This window comes from Aspergillus stella-maris, assembly GCF_047715825.1.
Source record: "Aspergillus stella-maris strain CBS 113639 unplaced genomic scaffold BDV14scaffold_20, whole genome shotgun sequence".
In the NCBI taxonomy this organism is placed as follows: Eukaryota; Fungi; Ascomycota; class Eurotiomycetes; order Eurotiales; family Aspergillaceae; genus Aspergillus; species Aspergillus stella-maris.
The window spans coordinates 109,988-130,824 of record NW_027396814.1 but is presented as its reverse complement, the minus strand read 5'-3'; the positions used below and the strand labels follow the sequence as shown (position 1 = coordinate 130,824).

At 51.6% G+C, this 20,837-nt stretch overlaps 10 protein-coding genes across 10 annotated transcripts; 4 read left to right on the top strand and 6 right to left on the bottom strand.

The window, feature by feature from the left end:
* Positions 1–82: 82 nt before the first annotated feature.
* Positions 83–1,315, top strand: BDV14DRAFT_46720 (protein N-lysine methyltransferase family protein). The gene is made up of 2 exons (XM_073776838.1): positions 83–607; positions 670–1,315. Exons 1-2 carry the CDS (start codon positions 126–128, stop codon positions 1,256–1,258), a joined length of 1,071 nt encoding a protein of 356 aa, XP_073629236.1. The 5' UTR covers positions 83–125; the 3' UTR covers positions 1,259–1,315.
* Positions 1,316–2,627, bottom strand: BDV14DRAFT_208280 (uncharacterized protein; the record flags this gene model as incomplete). Its single annotated transcript, XM_073775353.1, has 2 exons — positions 1,316–2,257; positions 2,307–2,627. 2 exons carry the CDS (start codon positions 2,625–2,627, stop codon positions 1,373–1,375), a joined length of 1,206 nt encoding a protein of 401 aa, XP_073629235.1. The 3' UTR covers positions 1,316–1,372.
* A 197-nt stretch (positions 2,628–2,824) lies between these two features.
* On the top strand, positions 2,825–4,211 carry BDV14DRAFT_208276 (putative 2-hydroxychromene-2-carboxylate isomerase; the record flags this gene model as incomplete). Its single annotated transcript, XM_073775352.1, has 4 exons — positions 2,825–3,440; positions 3,526–3,625; positions 3,674–3,957; positions 4,008–4,211. Exons 1-4 carry the CDS (start codon positions 3,366–3,368, stop codon positions 4,209–4,211), a joined length of 663 nt encoding a protein of 220 aa, XP_073629234.1. The 5' UTR covers positions 2,825–3,365.
* Positions 4,212–4,325: 114 nt separating this feature from the next.
* Positions 4,326–4,772, bottom strand: BDV14DRAFT_199067 (uncharacterized protein; the record flags this gene model as incomplete). Its single annotated transcript, XM_073773153.1, has 2 exons — positions 4,326–4,447; positions 4,508–4,772. The coding sequence occupies 2 exons, from the start codon at positions 4,770–4,772 to the stop codon at positions 4,326–4,328; spliced, it is 387 nt and encodes a 128-aa protein (XP_073629233.1).
* Positions 4,773–5,323: 551 nt separating this feature from the next.
* On the top strand, positions 5,324–7,588 carry BDV14DRAFT_189036 (CobW/HypB/UreG, nucleotide-binding domain-containing protein; the record flags this gene model as incomplete). Its single annotated transcript, XM_073771148.1, has 5 exons — positions 5,324–5,380; positions 5,425–5,672; positions 5,787–5,934; positions 6,086–6,195; positions 6,394–7,588. 5 exons carry the CDS (start codon positions 5,324–5,326, stop codon positions 7,586–7,588), a joined length of 1,758 nt encoding a protein of 585 aa, XP_073629232.1.
* Positions 7,589–7,686: 98 nt separating this feature from the next.
* Positions 7,687–9,533, bottom strand: BDV14DRAFT_46705 (type III PLP-dependent enzyme). The gene is made up of 2 exons (XM_073776837.1): positions 8,959–9,533; positions 7,687–8,907 (listed from the first exon to the last, which is right to left on the bottom strand). Exons 1-2 carry the CDS (start codon positions 9,260–9,262, stop codon positions 7,877–7,879), a joined length of 1,335 nt encoding a protein of 444 aa, XP_073629231.1. The 5' UTR covers positions 9,263–9,533; the 3' UTR covers positions 7,687–7,876.
* A 2,031-nt stretch (positions 9,534–11,564) lies between these two features.
* Positions 11,565–12,635, top strand: BDV14DRAFT_199063 (uncharacterized protein; the record flags this gene model as incomplete). Its single annotated transcript, XM_073773152.1, has 1 exon — positions 11,565–12,635. One exon carries the CDS (start codon positions 11,565–11,567, stop codon positions 12,633–12,635), a length of 1,071 nt encoding a protein of 356 aa, XP_073629230.1.
* Positions 12,636–12,808: 173 nt separating this feature from the next.
* On the bottom strand, positions 12,809–16,406 carry BDV14DRAFT_46693 (uncharacterized protein). The gene has a single exon (XM_073776836.1). It carries the CDS (start codon positions 16,282–16,284, stop codon positions 12,925–12,927), a length of 3,360 nt encoding a protein of 1,119 aa, XP_073629229.1. The 5' UTR covers positions 16,285–16,406; the 3' UTR covers positions 12,809–12,924.
* Positions 16,407–16,669: 263 nt separating this feature from the next.
* On the bottom strand, positions 16,670–18,912 carry BDV14DRAFT_171344 (MICOS complex subunit MIC60). Its single transcript, XM_073768378.1, has 4 exons — positions 18,731–18,912; positions 18,574–18,664; positions 16,919–18,519; positions 16,670–16,858 (listed from the first exon to the last, which is right to left on the bottom strand). The coding sequence occupies exons 1-4, from the start codon at positions 18,842–18,844 to the stop codon at positions 16,814–16,816; spliced, it is 1,851 nt and encodes a 616-aa protein (XP_073629228.1). The 5' UTR covers positions 18,845–18,912; the 3' UTR covers positions 16,670–16,813.
* Positions 18,913–19,183: 271 nt separating this feature from the next.
* BDV14DRAFT_171339 (Rab family GTPase) lies at positions 19,184–20,759 on the bottom strand. The gene is made up of 5 exons (XM_073768377.1): positions 20,443–20,759; positions 20,354–20,373; positions 20,259–20,285; positions 20,019–20,210; positions 19,184–19,961 (listed from the first exon to the last, which is right to left on the bottom strand). Exons 1-5 carry the CDS (start codon positions 20,510–20,512, stop codon positions 19,614–19,616), a joined length of 657 nt encoding a protein of 218 aa, XP_073629227.1. The 5' UTR covers positions 20,513–20,759; the 3' UTR covers positions 19,184–19,613.
* Positions 20,760–20,837: the final 78 nt, after the last annotated feature.

The following is a 20,837-nucleotide window of genomic DNA, read 5'->3' as shown; positions in this document are numbered from 1 at the left end:
GAGTGAGGCAGCGATGTCATGCACGGGCCTTAGTCAGCCCACTCCCACCGTCTGCTTAGGCACAGGGATCTTTTATCCACGGCTTCTCCTTAGGTCCAATATCCAATTCCGATTCTGCTGTTGAAATGGTCTATTACATTCGTTTCCTCAAAACACCTAGGCTGCAGAAGCAGAAACCAGGCTCGGTCTCGGCCTCCGCGCTTATATGCATCACCACGGATCTGGGAGATGCATTCCTTACACAGGATGTCAATTTACTGGTGACACTTCGTCCTGCTCAGCATGAACAGAATGTTCACTGTCAGGAACGACTGCAGTGGCACGGTGGAAAGCGTGAACTACCAATTTCACTGGGACCGCTTCCTGCTAAAATCGCTCAGATGCCATTGGTTATGCAAGTCACGGCGTCCAACTCCAACTCGACTCTGTCAGACTCGCTGTTGGATCAGCGTAGCATGCCCCTAGTGGTATCTAGCTGGAGTGCGCCATTTGGAGGTTCGCAATCGCTGGTCGCTGAAAAGCTGATCGAACGACGCCTCCGCGTGAACCAGTCTGTGGAACTGCGCATATGGGAGGAGACCGGGAATAGCATCGCACGGCATATCTGGTGAGACTTTATTCTCTCCGGGAAATTGATCAATCTTTCTAAGTATTGCCGCCGTACTACAGGGATGCCGCACTTGCTTCAAGCATGTATCTCACGCAGATAATCGCTGGGCAGGACTTATCCAGTCCGGTTCTGCAGGGACTTTTGCAGGTTGGAGGCAATAGATCTCTCAATGTAGTTGAGTTGGGATCGGGGTGCGGTATCGTGGGGATTGCGTTAGCCGAACTACTACCGCAGTGCTCCGTCCTACTAACAGACTTATATGAAGTCGAGGAAATTATCACAAAGAATATTTCCGTTGCGCAGCCAGCCTCTGGCTCGGAAATCCGTTATAAGCCGCTGGAGTGGGAGGAGGAACTTCCTAATGACCTCTTCGACACCCCGTTGATTGATCTCGTCCTCGTATCAGACTGCACATATAATGCAGACAGCCTACCAGCTTTGGTGTCGGTGCTGAGTCGTCTGATTCAACAGTCGCCACGAGCCCTCATCCTTGTCGCTCTGAAACGACGACACGAAAGCGAAAGCATCTTCTTTGGCCTGATGCAATCTGCTGGTCTACGTGACCTTCACCTGCACAGCATAGAAATCCCGTCTGAGCACGAACAGGTTGATGAGATCGAGCTTCATTGTTACGGTACACTTGCCTGACAACGTTCCTCGTCTAATAATTCTTATTATACAACTATGTTCATGCATCTGCTAGCGATGCTTTGCTGTCTGGGTTTCCACAACGCCGTCGAAAACAACTCCGTAGACAAATGGTCAGGTTTTCCAAGACAACCACTTGAGCTTCAGGCTACTCCCTGATGACGAGCTTTGCCATCGGCGGAGCCTTCGCCATCCATCGGTCTTCGAGCTTGCCTTTCTGCATATAGACGCGAGCGATGTATTCGGGCTTTGTCTGTGTTTTCGGCTCGTCCGCTGTTTGTCACTGTCGCTGGATCTCGACAGAAGTATGCTGGATCGTACCCTCCGCAGCAGATGCCGGCGTCGAGTTAAGGGTGAGAATATGGGCTTCAGTGTAGAGTCCAGCGGCACAAAATCTTCATCGATATATTTGAGCGCGAGGGTTCGGAATGCTTCGTGGGCAGCTGAAGGTAAAGATATAGGGTCATCCAGCCCTCGGAAAATCTGCCTGCTAGCCGTCAGGCTATGCGAGCGTCGAGGAGGCATTACAGGCAGTCCGTTTCCGGGATATTTCTCGTGTGGGCCATAGCTTTGACTGTATGTGGTACTGCGTTGTACAAACGCGCTATAATTGGGAACCAGCGTGATGGCGCACAGCGGAAGGAAAGCAACCCGCAGAGGGTCATCGCCTTCAGGCAAAGGATTAAATGAGACTTTCGCGCAAAGTGCCCACAGGTCCGCATACAACGAACAAACCACGAACACTTCACCGCTGGAAAGCTCAAACTCATCCTGGTTCTGGCCATGGCCGTCGAGTACAGTGTACTCCGAGCAGATGCTGATGACGAGCGACCCTTCCTGAATGGCCCATGGCTCTCCCAGTCCTAGTCGAATGTCCTTGTATGAATGCAAGCGGGTGCAGAAGATTGGCTTTCTCTGGTGAAAAGGGTCTGGTGTTGTGTCCGCGACAGAGGGTCGACAGCTGAGAGGGACCAGTTCGCCGTTGGAGGCTCGATCTTCCTGTTTATTTGCGTCAGCTTTGAAACCTGACCCGTACAGAAATCCTCACCAGAAGTGGAGTTGTATGGTCCGAATCAGAATCGTTGAGCGCCACATATGGAGCGAGACTAAGCTCGGCGTCATTTGCCAACTTCAGAGAGCCGATCCAGAGATCCTCCTCCGGGACCCTATCACTGCCGTTCAGGTCCTCGGACATCTCCGGTGAAGAACTTCCATCTTGAAATGAGCTATAGCGCCAAACGGGCGGCCGGTGAAAGTATATCGCATGGCGGCGTCTCTTGCTCACGGAATCTTGCAGCCTTTGCGCACCGGGGGCCAAGGAGTCGTCCACCGAGCTGCACGTAATGCCGCTGCCGGAAATACTACGCATGTTGTAGATTGATGCACAGTAATCTGAAAATCAAGAACTAAGCTGTATGCTAAGTCTGCAAATCACTTGATGGAAATCGTGTTAAATGTGAAATGTCTCTGGTCACGTCTGCCCAGGAATTCGATCAAGTTGAAATCGAGTATGGCTGGTGCGATCTATCGCTCCTTCCTTTCTCTCTATGCTCTTTCCTTCTCTGCGCTTCGTCCATTGTGCCTTCCTTCGTTGTGTCTTATGGTTCCTAAAGTCGGCAAGAACAGGATAACCACCCACGGTCGTACCTTCCTCGACCTCATTTCTCAGTGCGGCCTGTAAGCAAATTGCGTACCTAAGCCAGCCTCAGATATCTCCCTTACTATATCAGTCCGAGCTTAAGGCCTTATTCTTCGGTGACCCGCATGGACGCGTTCGATGAGTCAATTGGCTGCTCAACCGATACCGACGGAACAGGGAGCACTAACAGAAAAAGCAAATATGAAGATTATGAATCGAGTCTACTCCCCCTTCCCTCGACACAGCTGACATATCGTCGAGGCTTGTTGCGCGTTGAGCAGACCGGAGTATGATGATAGAATAATCAGAAAATAACCTCGGCTATCCGCTGGGGCAACTGAACCGGCCGTGATGTGCAGCGGGGATTCAACACCTCAACAATCCCATTGTTCGGCAATTATAAGAGCAGACTGACAATAGATTCCTTCACCTTTTCAAGATTATCAATTCCTTGAAATTTGATGAAATATGGCTGCGCCAAAGATTACTCTATATTACGACATTGTCAGTCCGTTCGCATACATTGCGTTCAATGTCTTGCGGGTGGGTTCCTGCAATCTATCTATATAATCACGCTATAAAGACAATATTAGTGGCACCATAGTTGCACTAACTGACGACTGCATAGAAGTCACCAACCTTCAGCAAATGCGAGCTCACCTTTGTGCCTATCTTTCTCGGCGGGCTGATGCAGACCTGTGGTAATACGCCACCCATCAGAATTAAGAGTAGGTCTAATCTGGTCACGCTCTATACCCTGGCTAATAAGATTGCAGATAAAGACAAATGGATCAACCTTGAGCGACTCCGCTGGGCTCGCTACTTCTCTGTTCCGATCTCAGAGGACGCACCGGAGGGCTTCCCGCAGAATACGCTTGCTGTGCAACGCGCCCTCACTGTACTTGCGCAGAAATTTCCAGACAAGCTGTCATCTACTACCGAGGCTGTCTGGCAGGAGTTCTGGGTGAATGCCAACGGGAAAGCTACGCAGCCTGAGGGCTTCGTGCCTATATTCGAGAAGGTCCTAGGGACATCAGAGACAAGGGTTGTTCTTGAAGCGGTATGCATGATTCTACTACCCTGGCAATATCAAGTGCTAAGAGAATGCAGGCAAATGGGCCTGAGCTCAAAGCCCGTCTAAGTGCAAACACACGGCAGGCATTCGACGCCGGTGCTTTCGGTCTTCCCTGGTTCGAATGCACAAACGCCAAAGGAGAGAAAGAAGGATTCTGGGGAATCGACCACCTAGGCCAAGTTGTTGACTTCCTGGGTCTTGACAGCACACAGGACCGCGGGTTCAGGGCAGTCCTCTAGGTATGGACATGCTAATATGAATCGCCAAATGCAATTTTCTTCCAATCTATCATTATAGACATCATGTATCATGAACTCATATTGTACACTGAATCGAACTAGTAGATGGTCCCTTCATTTCCGGGTGATGGGAGCGCTGCTCTTATGCCTCTCCTGGAGGAACTGCGCAACCTTTTCCTTCTCCATATTATCGATCTTCTCGCGCTCGTCGTCCGGTATTTCGCTTGCTGCTTGTTCTTCAAATGAACGATTAGCAACAGGTTCTCAAAAGGACAAACAGGACGGATGCAGCCTACCAATCTCCGCTTGTTTATCTCCCTGCACATAAGCCTGGATCGGCCTCACAACATTCTCCTGCGCCCACTCATTCGACGTATTGGCAGCCGTATAAGCTGTATCCCGTAGCTGCTCAGTCGTCTTCCCATCTAGTTCTCTCGCTTTCTCTTCGCCGGCAACATAGGCATGAACAGGAGTGACGACATTCGTTTGTGCCCACTGCCCGGAGGCGGAGGCGGCGCTGTAGGCTTGGTCTTTGAGTTGTTGGGCTGGGTTCTCGGACATAGCTCTGGTAGTATATGATTGATGGCAGTGTGAAGAGTTAATCTTCAATCTGAGCTTGAGATCTTGAACCAGGGCAATTAATTGTTCTGCCTTCTGCCTTACAGGGTAGATGCAGGGCCCAGACATACAATGACGTCAGTGACATAAGAGCGGGGAGGGGTGGCAGTTTCCCGCCATACAAGGCTGACAGATGGCGCTAGGCTGGTTTGGGACGTGCTTGTATACCTCTCCCTTTTATCTATCATCTTCAGGCATCGTTTCGAACTATGGAATGCATTCAACATCTCGGCTTTGGCACTTAATATGGCGGAGGACGTTCCGTTCCAGCACTATACCCCGAAACAAACCTCATGGTTGACAAACTTCATTTCCAATCCAGTCAGTATTGCTCACAAGGACCGTATACGCGTACGGCGCTGGAGTCCGGAGCACTATGCCATACTTAAAGGTTTCCTTCGCTGTGACAAGCACCAAATCAAAGCAATATCACTCACACCAAGAAGACCCGATTCAAAATGAACGTACCGGATCTCATGAACCCACCAACCACCATGGCCTTCCCATACAAACATTTCCTTGTCCTCGGGGCAACATCAGGCATAGGTCGAGTCATGTCACAGTCGTTGGGCGCCGCAGGCATCGCTTAGATGAGTTTGTCGCTAAATACGGCAACGAAAGAGCGCACGCAACAACATTCGACCTCTCAAAGACTGATGATATTCCAGCATTTGTCAAGAACGTTACATCCACCTATCCTGACATCGACTGCGTGTACTTCAACGCCGGTACTCAGCAGGCTTATAATCTTTCCAGTGATGAGGGATGGGATCTAAAGAGGTTTAATGAAGAAGTGCACTTGAACTTCAATAGTGTTGTTGTGCTTTCGCATGCTTTCTTGCCGTTCTTGAAAAAGCGTGCGGAGGAGGCGCCGGCGAGTTAATATTGTATGTTTGCTACACCTAATACACTTGGTATTGCCACACTGTACAAGGATATTGACTGATTTGATTATAGTACCGGCACCAACCTCGCCATCATCCCAGCGGCATGGGTCTCCGCTTACTCGGCTTCAAAGGCAGCGCTGAACGTCTTCGTCCTTTGCCTAAGAGAACATTTGAAAGACACGAGTAAACTCAAGATAATCGAGATTTCGCCCTCTGCTGTTCAAAGTATGACCCGTTCTCTCTTCCCAGAAAGCAGCGAACTAATCTGGGCATCTACAGCCGAAATCCGCAACACAACCATGGGCGAAAAGGGATAAAAGATCGGAATGCCACTCGACCAGTTTGCTACACAGGCATAACGGTTTACAGCAGGGCCTCGATCAAATCATCGGCGGAGCTCCGGATCAAGAAGCGTTCGATGATGTTCTGAAGAAGAGGCGCGATGGATTTGAGAATTTGGCGGCTATGTGGCGGAAACAGTTTCCCAATTAGAGAACAGACGAGCATAGCTCTAGGGATATTTAAAATTGTGATTTGGCTTGTATCGTGCTTGATTCCGGAGTACATATGAGGCACCGGTGTAGTAGGGCTCATCCCGATCAGGTATAGCGCGCATACATCTCCGATCCCCTCTCTCTTCCCCTCCGCTCCGTCATCTTTTTTGTACCGTTAGGTAGTTTCCGTCTTCAAACACCAAACTTTACTTTCCCTCATAACCACCTAAATCTCATAATGGCTCCAATCCCAATAACAATCCTGACCGGCTTCCTGGGCTCCGGGAAAACCACCCTGCTACTAAACCTCCTCCCGCAACTCCCCAAATCCTACAAACTCGCGCTTTTGAAAAACGAATTCGGCGACCTCGCTATCGACTCCCAGCTTGCTTCTACCTCTGCTATTTCAGGTGTCCGCGAATTACTTAACGGGTGTATATGCTGTAACCTCGTCGGCCAGTTATCTGACGCCCTCGAACAACTCAAGACAGAAGTTCAACCAGATCGAATCGTCATCGAGACGAGTGGGAGTGCATTCCCTGCTACACTCGCGATGGAAGTTAACCGGCTTGCACGCGAAAGCACAGACAGCACCGGGTCGGGGGCATATGTCCTCGACGGCGTGGTTTCTGTAATCGACGTCGAGAACTGGGCCGGGTACGAGGATACAAGTTACACAGCAAAGATTCAAGCGCGGTATACGGACCTCATCGTGTTTAATAAGTGGGAGGGTGTTTCGGAGCGGCGCTTCGACGAGTGTCTTGATCGCGTGGGTGATTTGGAGGTTGAGACGGCTTGGGTGAAGAGTGAGAAGGGGAGGGTTGATAAGGATGTGCTCTTGGGGATTGATGGGGCGCTTTTTGCGAAGGAGGAGGGGGATGTTAAGGAGGGGGGTGATCATGATCATGATCATGAGAATGGCCATGAGCATGAGCATGGGAAGGATAGGCACGGGCACCAGTCGGAGGTTGAAGTCCTTTCCGTTACGCTGGAGGGCGATAAGGAGGGTACTACCGATGTCTCAGCCCTCGAATCCTTGCTCTCAAGTGCACCGAAGGAGGAAGTTTACAGGATCAAGGGTATCCTGCGTTGTTCAACTTCTTCACCACCCGCCACATCCTCAGACGATCTCTCCGCGCGACCACCGTTTTCAGATTCAGCATCGGCATACTACATCCTCAACTGGGCATTCGGGCGCTGGACATGCACTACATCAGAGGTTGTCGCGGGGGCCGCGGATCCGAATGTGATCGCGCGGGTCACATTGATCCTCGCGCGATATGAGTCTGGAAAGTGGAAGAAGAAGTTGGAGGCTGGTGGATTGGTGAAGAGTTCGAGTGGGGAGGGGGCAGAATTGGTTGTTGAGAGGCTTGTATAGATAGATATGGCATTGTCGAGCTGGTTTCGGCAGGAATAGACAGGGTTTAGAAGAAGAGTACTTACTATGAGGAGTCGAAGCTCGAAGTTGAAGATACCATGTTACGAGGGGATAAAGGTTACGACGGAAGACGATTTAGACAGATATACAACAACGAAGAGCATAACGTTCACGTCTACTCTATATCAACGATAAACTCTTTGTAAGACCACAAGGTCGGTACTGTATTATCCCGGTAGAGACTGGAGAACGCAAGGCACATAACAAGGCAAGCACAAAAAAAACAATCTAATACTCAAGGAGAGCAGACGCCCCCGCCTCACTAGAGATGTAAATCACCTCATGCTGGTCAGAGAAACCATTGAAGCGGGTAGCGCTGCACTTGGTGTAGGCGCCCATATCCTCAAAGTAAAGCCAGTCACCGACGTCCAACAAACCGGGAAGCAGGCTCCGCTGGCTGATGACGTCAATGCCGTCGCAAGTGGGTCCCCAGATGGAGTATGCGACATCTTCCTGTGGTGCCTGAGATGCGCTGCTGAGGATTTGAGGAACAGGGTGCTGGTGATCGAAGATGATGTTGGAGAAGTTGCCGTAGACACCGTCGTTGAGGTAGATCATGTAGGCGTCTTTGTTGGGCTCTTCGGGGTCCCGCACGTCGCGGCGCGCAATGACGTTAGCCGCTAGGGTGAATGCGGTCCCGACGTAGTAGCGGCCCGGCTCGGCGATGATGCGGATGTGCGGTGGGAAATAAGTTTCCAGCGCGTCGCTGAGGACACCCGCGAACTTCTCAAAGGTTTCTCCGGTGAAGCCGCCACCAACGTCGAGGGTGTGCAGCTCGTGGCCAATCTCAGCGGCTTGGTCAAAGACCAGGCGCGCGTCCTGGACGGCCTTGAGGAAAGCCTTGGGGTCCTCTGCGCCGGAGCCGACGTGGAAGCTCACACCGACAACCTTGAGCTCAAGCTGATGAGCCAGCTCCAGAAGCTGGCGGGCGACATCCAGGGATGCACCAAACTTCATGCTTAGGCGGCACAAGCTAGTAGAGTCGTCGGTCAAGATGCGCAGGTAGAGCTCGGCCTCGGGAAAGCAGGCCTTGATCTTGTAGAGCTCGTCGGCATTGTCAAAGGTCATCTGCTTCACACCAACCTTGGCGGCGTGACGCAGGTACGACTTGGTCTTGCAGGGCTGCGCATAGATGATGCGGCTGGGGTCGATGCCGGTAGCAAGAGCCATGTCGATCTCCGCCTTGGAGGCACAGTCGAAACCGTTGCCAAGTTGAGCCATAAGGCGGAGGACCTCGGGGTCGGGATTGCACTTGACCGCTGTTGAAGTTAGAAATTGACCTTCGCGCTGCCACTAGGATAGAGACATACCAAAGAACGGGCGCACACGGCTCAGGTTCATCTTCCAGCGGAGGTGCTGGCGGTAAACCTCACCCATGTCTGCCACATAGAAGGCATCTTCTTCGCCAGGAGCGCATCGGTCGGTATCGACCTCGGCAGCTCTCTTCTTGAGGACGCTCAAGACCAGGTCCTTGGCAGCCAACCGAGATTGCGACAGATCGTCCCCTCCATAGTTGCTGAGTTGGAGACTTTTATTCACAAAAAAGTCGGGTTTGTCATAAAGTTTTGTCATGCATACTTCAGCAGGCATACAAGCAGTCGGTGCCATAACCATGCGCGGCGACGGTGCACGAGGTTACGACTTGACGAGAAATAAGTGGAAAAGTTGAGAGATTTATACGCGACTGCGTGTACTAGGGAGGGCGAAAAGTTTCGCAACCGTAGTTGACTGGACCAAGCCTCCTAGACCCTTCCTCCTTAAGAGGAAGAACCGTCAGAGAAGTCCTATGCGGCAGCTCAAAGGGTGAGGGAATAAGTTCAGTGGGCGTCAAGTTGAAGAAAAATGGCGCGCCGATCGGAGGGTTGACTCGTGGGAGCAGTAGCAGGCGGGGGAATGTTGTTAAGAGTGTCTCGAAGACGTCGATGAGATACAATGTGACGAGGAAGGAAACGAACGGCTGTAAGAGCCGTGTTGTCTGGGTGCCTTTGGAATTGGGGCTCCCAAAGGCTGAGCGGATGAGGGGTAGATGACGAAGAGCTCAAAAAAAGGGAATCGGTGGATTCCCGCGATATTTATTCTTCGAGATCTGATTGCAGAACCAGCGGTCAGCTTGGGCAGGTCAAGATTATATATGAGAGATTTATTCGACCCGGGGGACGAGAGGTTGGGGGTGAGGAAACAAGGTCTTCCGCCAGTGGGTGCAGATTTTTAACGAAGGCCCTGGCGAGACTTAGGGCAGAGGGCTTGCGGCGCCAGGCAGAACCCGGAATAGGAAGGGGCAGAACAGGGACAAAGCGTATACAGGACAGGGATGTGACTGGGACTGGTGGAGGAACAGCAAACGTACCTTTTGAGGGATATCAAAGAAGAGGGAGAAGGAAGAAGGAGCAGAGAGCTGAAGGTCTAGATAATTGGTGATGGAGTTGAGTGTCCCGTGTGGTTCTCACTTTACAGTACCGTACGCCAACGGTCACCTCTACTACCGGTATTCTCGGTATCTTACCAGGTCCAGACCGCAGGCTACGTCAGGTTCGCGTATGTCAAGGTTCGGTCCCGTTTTGTACTCGGTTCGTCTGTCAAATGGCAATCGCCGTATTGCTCCTATAAATAAGCGGTCCGGGTAATATTCTGGCGCGTATTGGGCCGTCAGGGCACCCTCCTGCATTAGGCGGGCGCATATGTCATTCCTTCAGTGAGTCAGTGCAGCCCATCTTGCATCATCGCCACTGAGCGGTCTGCACTCTGCACCGAACTATACCACTGCTGTTATACCGAGGCTGAAACATTCGAGAGTAGAGTTGCTTATCTTTGGCATTGAGTTGTACAGAGAGTCTCACAAACTTGGATGATAGTTTGTAGCATATCTGTTGAATATCCCTCATTGACATAATCGCGTGCTAGTCTCCATCTCTCGGGCAGCCATCCGCTATTCCGGTTACTCTGTGCCTGACTACTCCGTACAAAGTACCCCATACTCAGAGGGGCAGGGCTTAGGGCTCGCCACCCATCTAGTCAATCCATGGCTGTCTTGATATCTGAGAAACATAAGACATCAATGTATATATATATATATCGCTATACATTACGGTAAATACAATGGGCTCCTGCAACGTCCAAAAGGAATTGTGGTTTGGTCAATCCAACTCCACGGTCCAGATGTATATATTTGAGACGGGAGCTTGGCTGAGACCGGGATGTATAGCATCAGGATTACACCCATCAACCCCCCTGGGACACTTACCAGACAGTTAAAGTAACCTTAAATAAATTGAGAATATCATATGCATAATTCGAATTTGCTGTAACGAGTGGAGAACTACCAGTAAGTCTACCCTTCAAGCTACAGTCACATTGTTCAAGTAGAACCCTACAAAGGCATATAGAGAATGCCAACCGAGGCAGACACAATAACACGAAATCATACCTATCGTCCATTAAAAGGCATTCAGACAGTAGTTGCCAATGTCATAATACCAAGCGCCTCAACCAGAACAACACTCTCTTTGGCAATGCCCTTCACATGCCCCTGTAAGGTTTCACCATCCATTCAAATCCTTAAGACCATACCCTTGTCATGCATCCAGATAAAAACAGCTCAATGAAGCCAACAGACCTCAATGAACAACGCTTTATGGCGTTGCCTGTCGCATTCACAAAGGCGCCAACATGAAAGACCTCATTTGTCTCTATATAAAGTAGGGTTGGAATCTAGCTAGATTGTGGCGCTTTCCTCTCCATGAACAATTCATCCTAGATCATCAGAGAACCAAGCAGACAGACCAGATTTACACTGAACTGCAGTAAACAGCCTCTCTAACGAACGAACCACCAACAGAAGACTAAACCAAAAGCCAAACAGGACAAGTATCTTTCGTTGATCAAAAAGAGTACAAAAACGTCGCGACAGACCATCAAGATGTCGAAACAAACGCCCCAAGTCCAAGTTCAGGGGCACCAGTCCTTCACAGTGAGCGATTACATCCGGTATCTGCGAAGGAAGCGCAACGAAGACAAAAGATCCCAGCTTCTCACACCAACAGAACTCCGCCACGAGAGCCCGCTTAGCCAACTCGAGATGGACTACCACCAGCTCAGCGAAGATCTAAGCAACAGCAGCATCTCATCGACTCAAGCAACAGAGCGAGTCAAAGAGATGAGCCATCTCGCGCGCTCGAATGCCGTCCGGGGACGAAACCCACCTAACAAGTCGTCCCGCCGAGATTCATTATTAGGATCAAGTTCGAGTTCGAGTTCGGGTTCTCCCTCGGGGTCAGACGACGAAGAAACCAGATCCAGACCTAGAACCGTATCGGGGTCAGGCTCGCATTATTTTTCAACGGGGTATACCTCACCAACATCCACCAGCCCCAGCGGGGTTCGAATCGCCAAACGCCTCCCAATCCAAAAGTACCCTGTGCGCGACCTGAACTGGCGCCCCAGCGACGAGCAACTCCCCAGCGCATTGCGCCAACTAGTCGACGAGGGCCGCTCCTGCGACGTAATAGGCCTGTACATTGTGTGCTGGCTGCACTACAAAGAATCGCGGTACTCCGGCCTCGTATCAACACAAGTCGCCGCCAACAAACCATACTGGGAAATAACGGTCCGGCTGTTCAAGACACTCGACCTGCGAAATGACTGCGGCCAACCGCTCCACGCGAACATCGTCCTGGGTCATCCAAATAGTGTACCGTGTCCCGAGAAGCCCACGCAACGGGGTCTATCTGATCCGCCGGAGCTGCATGCGCCTAGCCATGCGCGGTTATCGATTATCGGGACTCAAGTGCGGAGTTTGTTGGATGGGATGACGGATGAGCAGCTTGAGAGGTATTTTGTCGAGGAGGATGAGAAGATGAGTGATGCGCATGTTGTGAGTTATGGAACGCCTTGTACGGCTGCGCGAATTGTGCAGACGAATGTGCCCGTGAGGGTTATTTCGAGGAAGGTTAATCTCAACAATATCAATGACAGCTCGAATTGGATTTGATAGTAGTCCACAGCGGATCCGTCTATTCGAGATCCATGTATTAGCATAATAATACTTAATGATCTGATTCATAACTTACCACATTGTGTCTGTTGCCCCGTCTCACGTTGCGTAGCCGAAGAAAAGATGAATAGGGAACAACAGAGAGGATGACAGGACTTCGAAATTAGGAACATTAGATTCAAGCTTCGTAATATATGCAAAAGTGGTATCTAGATACAGAAGGAACTATGCCAAACGGCAATCAGTAATACAAGTCGAAAAAAATTAATATAGACAAGCCTGGCTGTCACATCCACAATATCCATCTCACGCCAGAGGCCATGCCATGAAGAAGCTTGCGGAGAAGCTTAAAGGCCACGACGATGAGCCAGACCCACCACAGAAGTCCGATCAGAGCCCATTCGAGCATCACAAAGCCTGTGCGCCGAAGCCAACGCAGGCGGCGGTGCCGCTTTCGAAGACCGTGCTCGAGAGTATCGCTCAACTGTTTGACTGCCAGCGTGCTGGTAGTGTTTAGTTGCATGCTAAGGTTTTCAGCTTCCTCAGCCGCTGCGCGGACTCGGGTGTTAAGCGATTCATTGACCAGATCCTCAAGGGTAGACAGCTGTGACTTCAAGGGCGAGAAGGCAACCTTTGGAACGCGCTCAATCGAGCTTTCGAATGAGTTGTGCGATGCTTCGATACGTTTCAGAAGCTTTCGACTAGCCAATTGATGTTCATACAGCCGAGGAACAGGAGGAATAGCCTCGTCCTGACCGAACGAGCGCTGGAGGAACTCAGGTGGAGGATCGCGTACGTTCTCAGACCGGCGAACAATCTCTCGAGCCTTAATTCCCGATGAGAGAAGAAGAGCTCGAGTGCGTTCAATTTCCTGTTTCCCAGGGACACCAGACTCGATTGAGATAGAGACACTACGGTCAGAGATGCTCCAGCTTCGTGACTGGCCTGATAAGGTTGGGCGTAGCTCATGGGAGGACGAGACCGGGCTTGGATGAGCCTTTGCAAGACCAGTGATAGGGGGCCGAGTCATGCTGAATGGAATGGCATTGTCCTTGATCCGACCTCTCTTAATCTCTTCTCGCACAGTGTGGATATCTGGCCCAAATTGCAAGAACCGATGACCGCGCTTGGTAAAATGCCCAGATGGCTTGCTTTGATGGGCCAGCGAGTTGCTAGCGTTCCCTTGAAGATCCAGCATCCTGCCTTGAGAGCTGGCCATACTAGCTGTTCTAAGTTCGTTATTATCGCGATTTTGCCGAGGCTCGACAATGGTAGGTGGTGTCTGCAAGTGGTTCTTTGCGAGAGACTTGTCCGAAGCCCTTGGAGATGAACGTCCAAGATCGTCGGAAAAGGTAGGGAAGCGCCGTAATATAGCTCTGGGGATCCCCCGTTTCTCGCCTTTTGATTCATCATCCGAGGATTCGCTGGTATCAGATATTGCCAACGACGACTGACGTGAATGTCCCGCGCTGTCCTTCTTCAGAATAAAGTCTCCCATTTTAGATACCTCGTTGCCGACCTTGCCTGCAATCTTTCCAGGACCTTTGAAGATTCCGCGGAGCTTGGACTCATGGGGAATGGAGTCTTTCCTCTCATGAGGATTCATCCTCCGACCGTCGATGTGGTATGTTGAGGCCTTGGTAGGGAGAGGCGGTGGTTCAATATCGATATGAGAGGCAGGTTCTGTGGGAAGAATGCCGTCTTTTCGCGCGGCGTCCAAGTCAACGGAGCTGTCATCATCTGCGCCCTTGCGATGGAAACTACTTCGACTGTGGCCCCTTCGATGCCCAACCGCTCGTGAGAAGCCTCGTTTGGCGGGCGAAGAGGAGCGACTTGAAGGTGGAGATAGGTTAGCGGCTATGCTGGGGAAAAAGCCGATATTCATTCCATTGCTCCTTGCCAAGGACAGCGGATCATAGCGATCATCTGCGCTTGGAACAGAGGACAATGATTCCCTCTTCTCATTCCAGAATGCTCCTTTGCGTCTCATAGGGGAGACTGATCGCTTTGGGGTTCTAACGCTCTTCAAGAAGGAATCGCGATAAGGCCTTTCATCATCACTAGAGCTCGAGGAGCTTCGTGACCTGATTCGGAATCTGCGTTTCTTGTTGTGTGCTTCATCCTCCGAATCACTGCTGCTTCGCTCCCGCTGGGGAGATCTGAACCGACGTGATTGTCTCCCACGGTGAAGGTCCTTTTCGTCAAATGAGATGCGTTGTCGCCCATCAGAATGGGATGCATGGGATGATGGTCGTCCAGTACTGATGGAGGTTTTGCCCTGTGTCTGCTCCTGGCGCCCATCATTCACAACTAGGGCAGATTGGTTTGGATATAGAACATTTCCATCTTTATCCGTGAGTCTGCTTTTGTTTTGCGCATCCTCAACCCAGGCTACATCGGCAAGAAGTTCGTCGGGGTATATTACCCAGTCAGACCTTGGTCTTCGAGCTTTGAGACTCCCTGTACGACTAATACGCCGCAGGCTGGAAGGGGGAGAGGCAGTAGAGGCATCGATGTTCTCGACTACTTGGTCTGGAGGTCCGTCGGAGTGCTTTCCTTTAAAAGGGGGGAGTTTGAGGCACTCGAGAGGAGTACGCGCCTGATGACTGTATCCAGCATCGATTGAGCTCACCCAGCTATGAACCTTGTCAATGTCATTCCACCCATCTGCTTCAGGGTCTATCGGACAACGCTCACGAAACCGGACTTTGCGATTACGGATTGCCTGCAGCGGGTTATAAACACGATGTTGTGGATTTCGGTCAGGATCATCATGCGAGGAGTCGTTCGTAGATTCAGTACTGTGAGGTTTGAGGGGGGGCAAAGACGGTAGGAGGCGAAGATATTCATGGCGTAGCTCAAAGAATCGGCGAGCGTTCGCAGCTCGGGCCAACGTCCCTCCTGAAAAGCCTTGAGGCGGGGACTCGGTTGTTGCAGACTTGGGGAGCGAACTCAGCACATCATTGGATATTGTAGATATTGGAGGCCTAGTAAGTCTCAGGCGTTCGTCCAGCGATTGACCGGCGGTATGGGTAGGATAGGAGCCGCGACTGGGGATGCTCCCTGCGGCAGAGGTCCGGCCGTCGCTTGACGGAGCCCATGTAGTGCCGGAGAGTTGACTCGGAGCCTGATAGCTAGCTGTCCCCTTTCGCCTCGACTCGCTCAAGTTCAAGGCCAGGTTGACGATTTGTAAGGAGTCTTTGTCCAAGCCTATGTCAGCCTGTTCAGCCCGATTCCCTGCTCGACTGCCCGCATTGTCGGCCGCACTCCCGCCTCGCGCTTCCGTAGTCGGGGGTTGTCCAAAAGCGCGAAGAGAGCCCTCATCCTCCTTCTCCTTGTCATCTGTCACATCCTGAATGATATCATCCGTATCCTTTGTAGATTCCCGATGGCGACTCCAACGAAAGCGCGATCGTTTTCTGGGGGCAGCCGTGGCTTCTGATGCCCCACGCTTCACCTGGTGTTCGGTCTCTTGGGGACGGATTTGTTGGCTGCTGGTCCGGAGGCTCTTCGATCGCGGTATGAATGAGTCGACAAGGAATCCGCTGGAGCTGGCCGTTCGTCGCTGGCGTCTGCTGCCCGAGCCGCGCTCATCGTCACGGGAGCTACCCCCTAGAGATAGTCTGGTATTTGGCTCCTGATTCATCTGCAGGGCTGCTCTTAGCTCGTAGTCTTCAAGGAACAAGTCATTTCCGGAATTCGGTGGCCTCAGTTGTTCACAACTCGCATTGTCTGAAAGGTATGATGGAGATGAACTGGCCGCAGTATCAGTCGCGTTTGCGCGGTGAGGCGCCAAGGCCGAGGTGGTCCAAATGATCGTGGCAGCAAGAAAGCAGCGAGTTATTGAGGAACGAATGCATGAGGCAAAGCGATCTTAGAAAAGAGGGACGTTATGGCCGCGATGGGGAAAAGGACAAGGCCGCAACGATAGTAGCATGATCGTCATTGGGCCTCGCCTCTTTCGAATCTGCCCGTGACAGCTGACGCGGATCTGCAAACACGGCAAACTCACTCTACGACAAGCACCATAGTAAGGTTCACGAAGCAATAGAAAAATGTATACAAAGGAAATCTAGTGTTGGGTCCAGAGATAAAGAGAATATAACTAGAGGTACATGTCCTGGGCACAGGAATAAGAGTTACAGTCAAGCGAAGAAACAGTGGATGATATCAATCTACTCGACACGCAAGCACTGAAGGCGCGCCTGTGTTTCAATGACCTAGAAGACGTTTGTCAGTTCTCGTCTTTACTTCGGATACAGTGTAACTCGAGTACTTACTTCCAAAGCCTGCTTCACCTCCAAAACCCTGCGCACATCCGCCAGCCAGTCCTTGCTCAGGATCTTAGCCCATCCCTTCAGAGAATTCATCTCACGGGCAGCATCATCAAGATTGCCCTCTTCCAAAAGGTTCTCCGTTCGAAGCAGAACACTTTCAACATCATCACTGTCAGCAGACGCATCCTTCTTGAACATGACCTTGCTCAGCACGAGGCTTGCAGCGTGGCTAGCAATACCAGCATCTTCGGGGAGCAAACTGGCCTTGCGGACTTCATCAGCGACGCGACGGAAACGCTCAATGATCTGCGACGTTGAGGGGATACCGCGCTGGTAAGCTGTGGGGTTGATGGATGCAATAGCCGCTTCTACCACCGCATCGTCTCCTGCAAGTTCCTTCACGGCAACAAGTTCGCGCACGAAGGGACGAGGGACCGATGAGCGCTCAAGAGCTGATCTGACGGCATCCACGGCGACTTGGAGTTGTTGAGTCTTGAGGTTGGTGTCAATGACTTCCCTCCATCCGGTGATGAGATTCTCAAGCTCAGAGACGTTGGAAGTGAGCTCAGATAGCTTGCTGAGGCGGCCCTCCCGCTCGCGCTCAACGAGGTCCTTGACTTCATGCAGATACTTGCGGTTCAGCTCGATAGCTTGCTCCACGAGTTCATTCTGAAGACGCTGCTCTGCGATTTCCTGAGCTCTCTGCAATTCGGTCTGGAACTTCTCCTGGTAGGATTGAACGATCCTCTGACGCTCCCCTTCAAACTCCTCACGGTATTGAGTAGCATCATTCGCACGCACATCTTCAAATTGGCGGATAAGCTCACGAGCAGAGTTGTCAAAGGTAGCGTGAGCCTTCTCGATCTCCTCCTGGGCAGCGCGACGTGCCTCATCCCGGACTGCTAGGATCTGTTCACCAATCTTCTGAAGCTCCTCCTTGGCCTTGGCGACAGGCTTGGAGTACTTGCCAGAGTTCTCGTCGGCGCTAATGACGGTGATGATATCGTTGAATGTCTTCACCAGCTCCTGGACAATTGGCTCGTCTCCTTCACTGACCTTGGCGAACTCGAGGGTTGTGATCGGGGATGAAGCAGCCTTCTTCGGCTCATCTTTGGGCTCTTGCTTCGGCTGCTCCTTTGCCTGCTTCTTAGCCTGCTTCACAGTCTCAGTCTTCTCCTCCGGCTTTGCAGCAGCAGGCTTGATCGTAGCCTCATGGGCCTTTTCCGAAGAAACAGCGCTCATGTGAGGGCCAGGTTGAGAGACATCGCTTCCGGTCTGTTCGACTTCCTTGGAATAGAGGCCGCTCTTGCTGGGGATAGTGACACGGCTGCCTTCATCACGAGGGGCTGTCGGGGGGTGGTTCTTGTTTCGGAGGGTGTTGGGGAATCGGCGGTAGAAATCGCGTTCCTCAAAGTAAAGGACAGACTCTTCACCATAGGGGACGTATTCTGTAAAGAAGTCATGGAAGTTGTCGGACTTCAGCGCCAAAAAGACACCCCCACCGTATGCCAGACCGGACGAAAGGATGAGATAGATCAAGAACCTTCGGAAGCGACCAGTCTTGCGTTGGGGTGCTGGGTTGGGGGTTGCGGAAGCATCGGGACCTGTGTTGATCTTAGTATTCAAGGCTCTGGTTCCGCCGGACGACGTATCCGTACCTGAGGACTGTGCGGCGGCGGTTTCTGCGGGAACTGGGGTGTTGGACGAAGGAGTGACAGGGGTAGGGGGCTTTGCGTCGGCGAAAAACCTCTGTAAAGAATTAGCATCGGTCAATTGCAAGCTTGAGAGGTGAACGGTGTGATTTCGTCACCATACCTGACCTGCGAGCCGGCTACTCGCTCCAGCTCTGAACAGCCATTGCGGCGCTGGCCGTGCGCGAGCCGAAGACGACAGTATCTGCCGACCCTGTAGAACAGAAGAGCGCAGCATGATGGGCCGCACAACTGCTGGGAAAAGGGCTGGGGGCGAAGTCCTTAGACGGGGTGATGATGAGAGGGAGAAAACAGCGGATCGGAACCTTGACCTCAGGTCGCTTTACCTTTTGCGGTTTGCTCCGATCCTGCACCGCCATACAGAGTGGCTAAACTCATACCGCCTACCGTAGCTATTAGCAACACAGAACTATAGGTTTACAGACAGATTAATGATAGCGTATATTCGCTCTATTCTAATTATTTCTACTCTTCGAGCTCCTCGCTGATGGATATCTACATTAATTGTTTTGCTAAGAGAGGCTATTCGCAGAAAATATGCTACGCTTGAATCAGGTTCAACCCTCAGCAGACGGCACAATTGTATTATATGGTCATAGCATACTGGAATTAGAAAAAGAAATTGTATCGAGGTAGGAAATGTAACATGAACTGAACCCAGTCGAGGAATAATAAAGACGCCAGAAGCAAAGGAAACATGAACGGGCGGAAGCAGAGAAAGGTACAATGAAACAGCATTCAACCCGGTTGAATAACTGGTGCACCGTTAAACCAAACGGGGCCTCATATGATATTCAGTCTCAGAAGGCAACGATAGTCATTGGAGGGCAGCATGTTGCTGGGTAGGCACAGCGGACCGCGCGCTCCTGACACCTGCCTACCAGTCAAGCCAGGAAACAAGTACCTTCCGTGTCTAAGGGAGAGTGAAGAAATAGATGGAAAGCAAAACCCGGGAGCAAACGATAGAAAAATGCACCAAGAAGCCTCTAACAATTGCAAGCACCACCACTTTGAGTGCCGGGAGCTTCCGGCCGGAGGTCGACGCCGGGACGGGGTGCTGACCGCATGTTTCGAGGTCCGGCCTGATCGAGTGGAAGCTTCTTGGCAATCGCTGTGAAGAGGTCGCGCACATTTGAGGATGTTTTGGCGGATGTCTCAAAGAAGAGCAAGCCAGCCTCACGCGCATATGCTTCCGCATCAGCAGTGGGGATCGCCCGCTTGTCGGGGTTCTCGGTGACGAGATCGAGCTTGTTACCAGCCAACGCAATCACGATGTTCTCGTTCGCTTGGCGTTGCAATTCCTTGACCCATGATTTAGCTTTGTCCAGCGACGACTATCCGCATTTCATTAGCAAAGCACTGTGGCAGTAGACCTGAGCCCGGGAACATACGGCTTGGGTGATATCATAGACAACGACGGCACAGTTGGCGTTACGGTAGTACATGGGAGCCAGCGACTTATATCTTTCCTGGCCAGCGGTATCCCAAATCTCGAATTTAACCGTTGTGCTTTCGTCCAGCGAGATGGTCTGTGTAAGGAAGGCAGCGCCGATCGTCGATTCCCGGTAGTCGTCGAATTGATCCTGCAGCGAGTTAGCGACGGTATACCAGCAATATCACCAAAAGCGCACCTTGACAAATCGCAACACTAGGGAACTCTGTGTTATAACAAGTTAGCGACCGCAAAAATAGACGTGACAACAAAAAGAGGCAAAGTTGTATTGACCTTTCCGACGGCAGATTCTCCTGAAAGTGACATGTTAGCTATCGATCCTACCAAAAAAGAAAGTGCTCTTTAAAGCAGCGTAAACTAACCAAGCAGAACAAGCTTGAACTGAGCGAATCTAGCACCTGGACGGGCGCCTGCTGCGGCTCTGGAAGCCATGATGGAAACGATCGGGCAGGAAGCTTGCCGGGTAGAGGCGCGGAGATGTAGGGCGAGGATCGAGAAGCTGAGAGAATCGAACGGCGCTCGATAAAATGTTGGCTCGAATATCGGGAGGATGGGCCGAGATGGTCAATAGTTGACGGTGGGCGGTCTATGGAAGAAAGTGGTGAAAGTGATAGGCAACGTTGGGAGGTTCGCTGATGAATGACGAAGGAGGTCAGCCACAGTTGGTCCGGCGCTGGCAGCCTGCCACTCTGGTCGGTGCTGTGGGGCGGTGTCCTGCTCAGTGCTGGACTGGCGACTGCTGGCCGTTCCTGCCTGC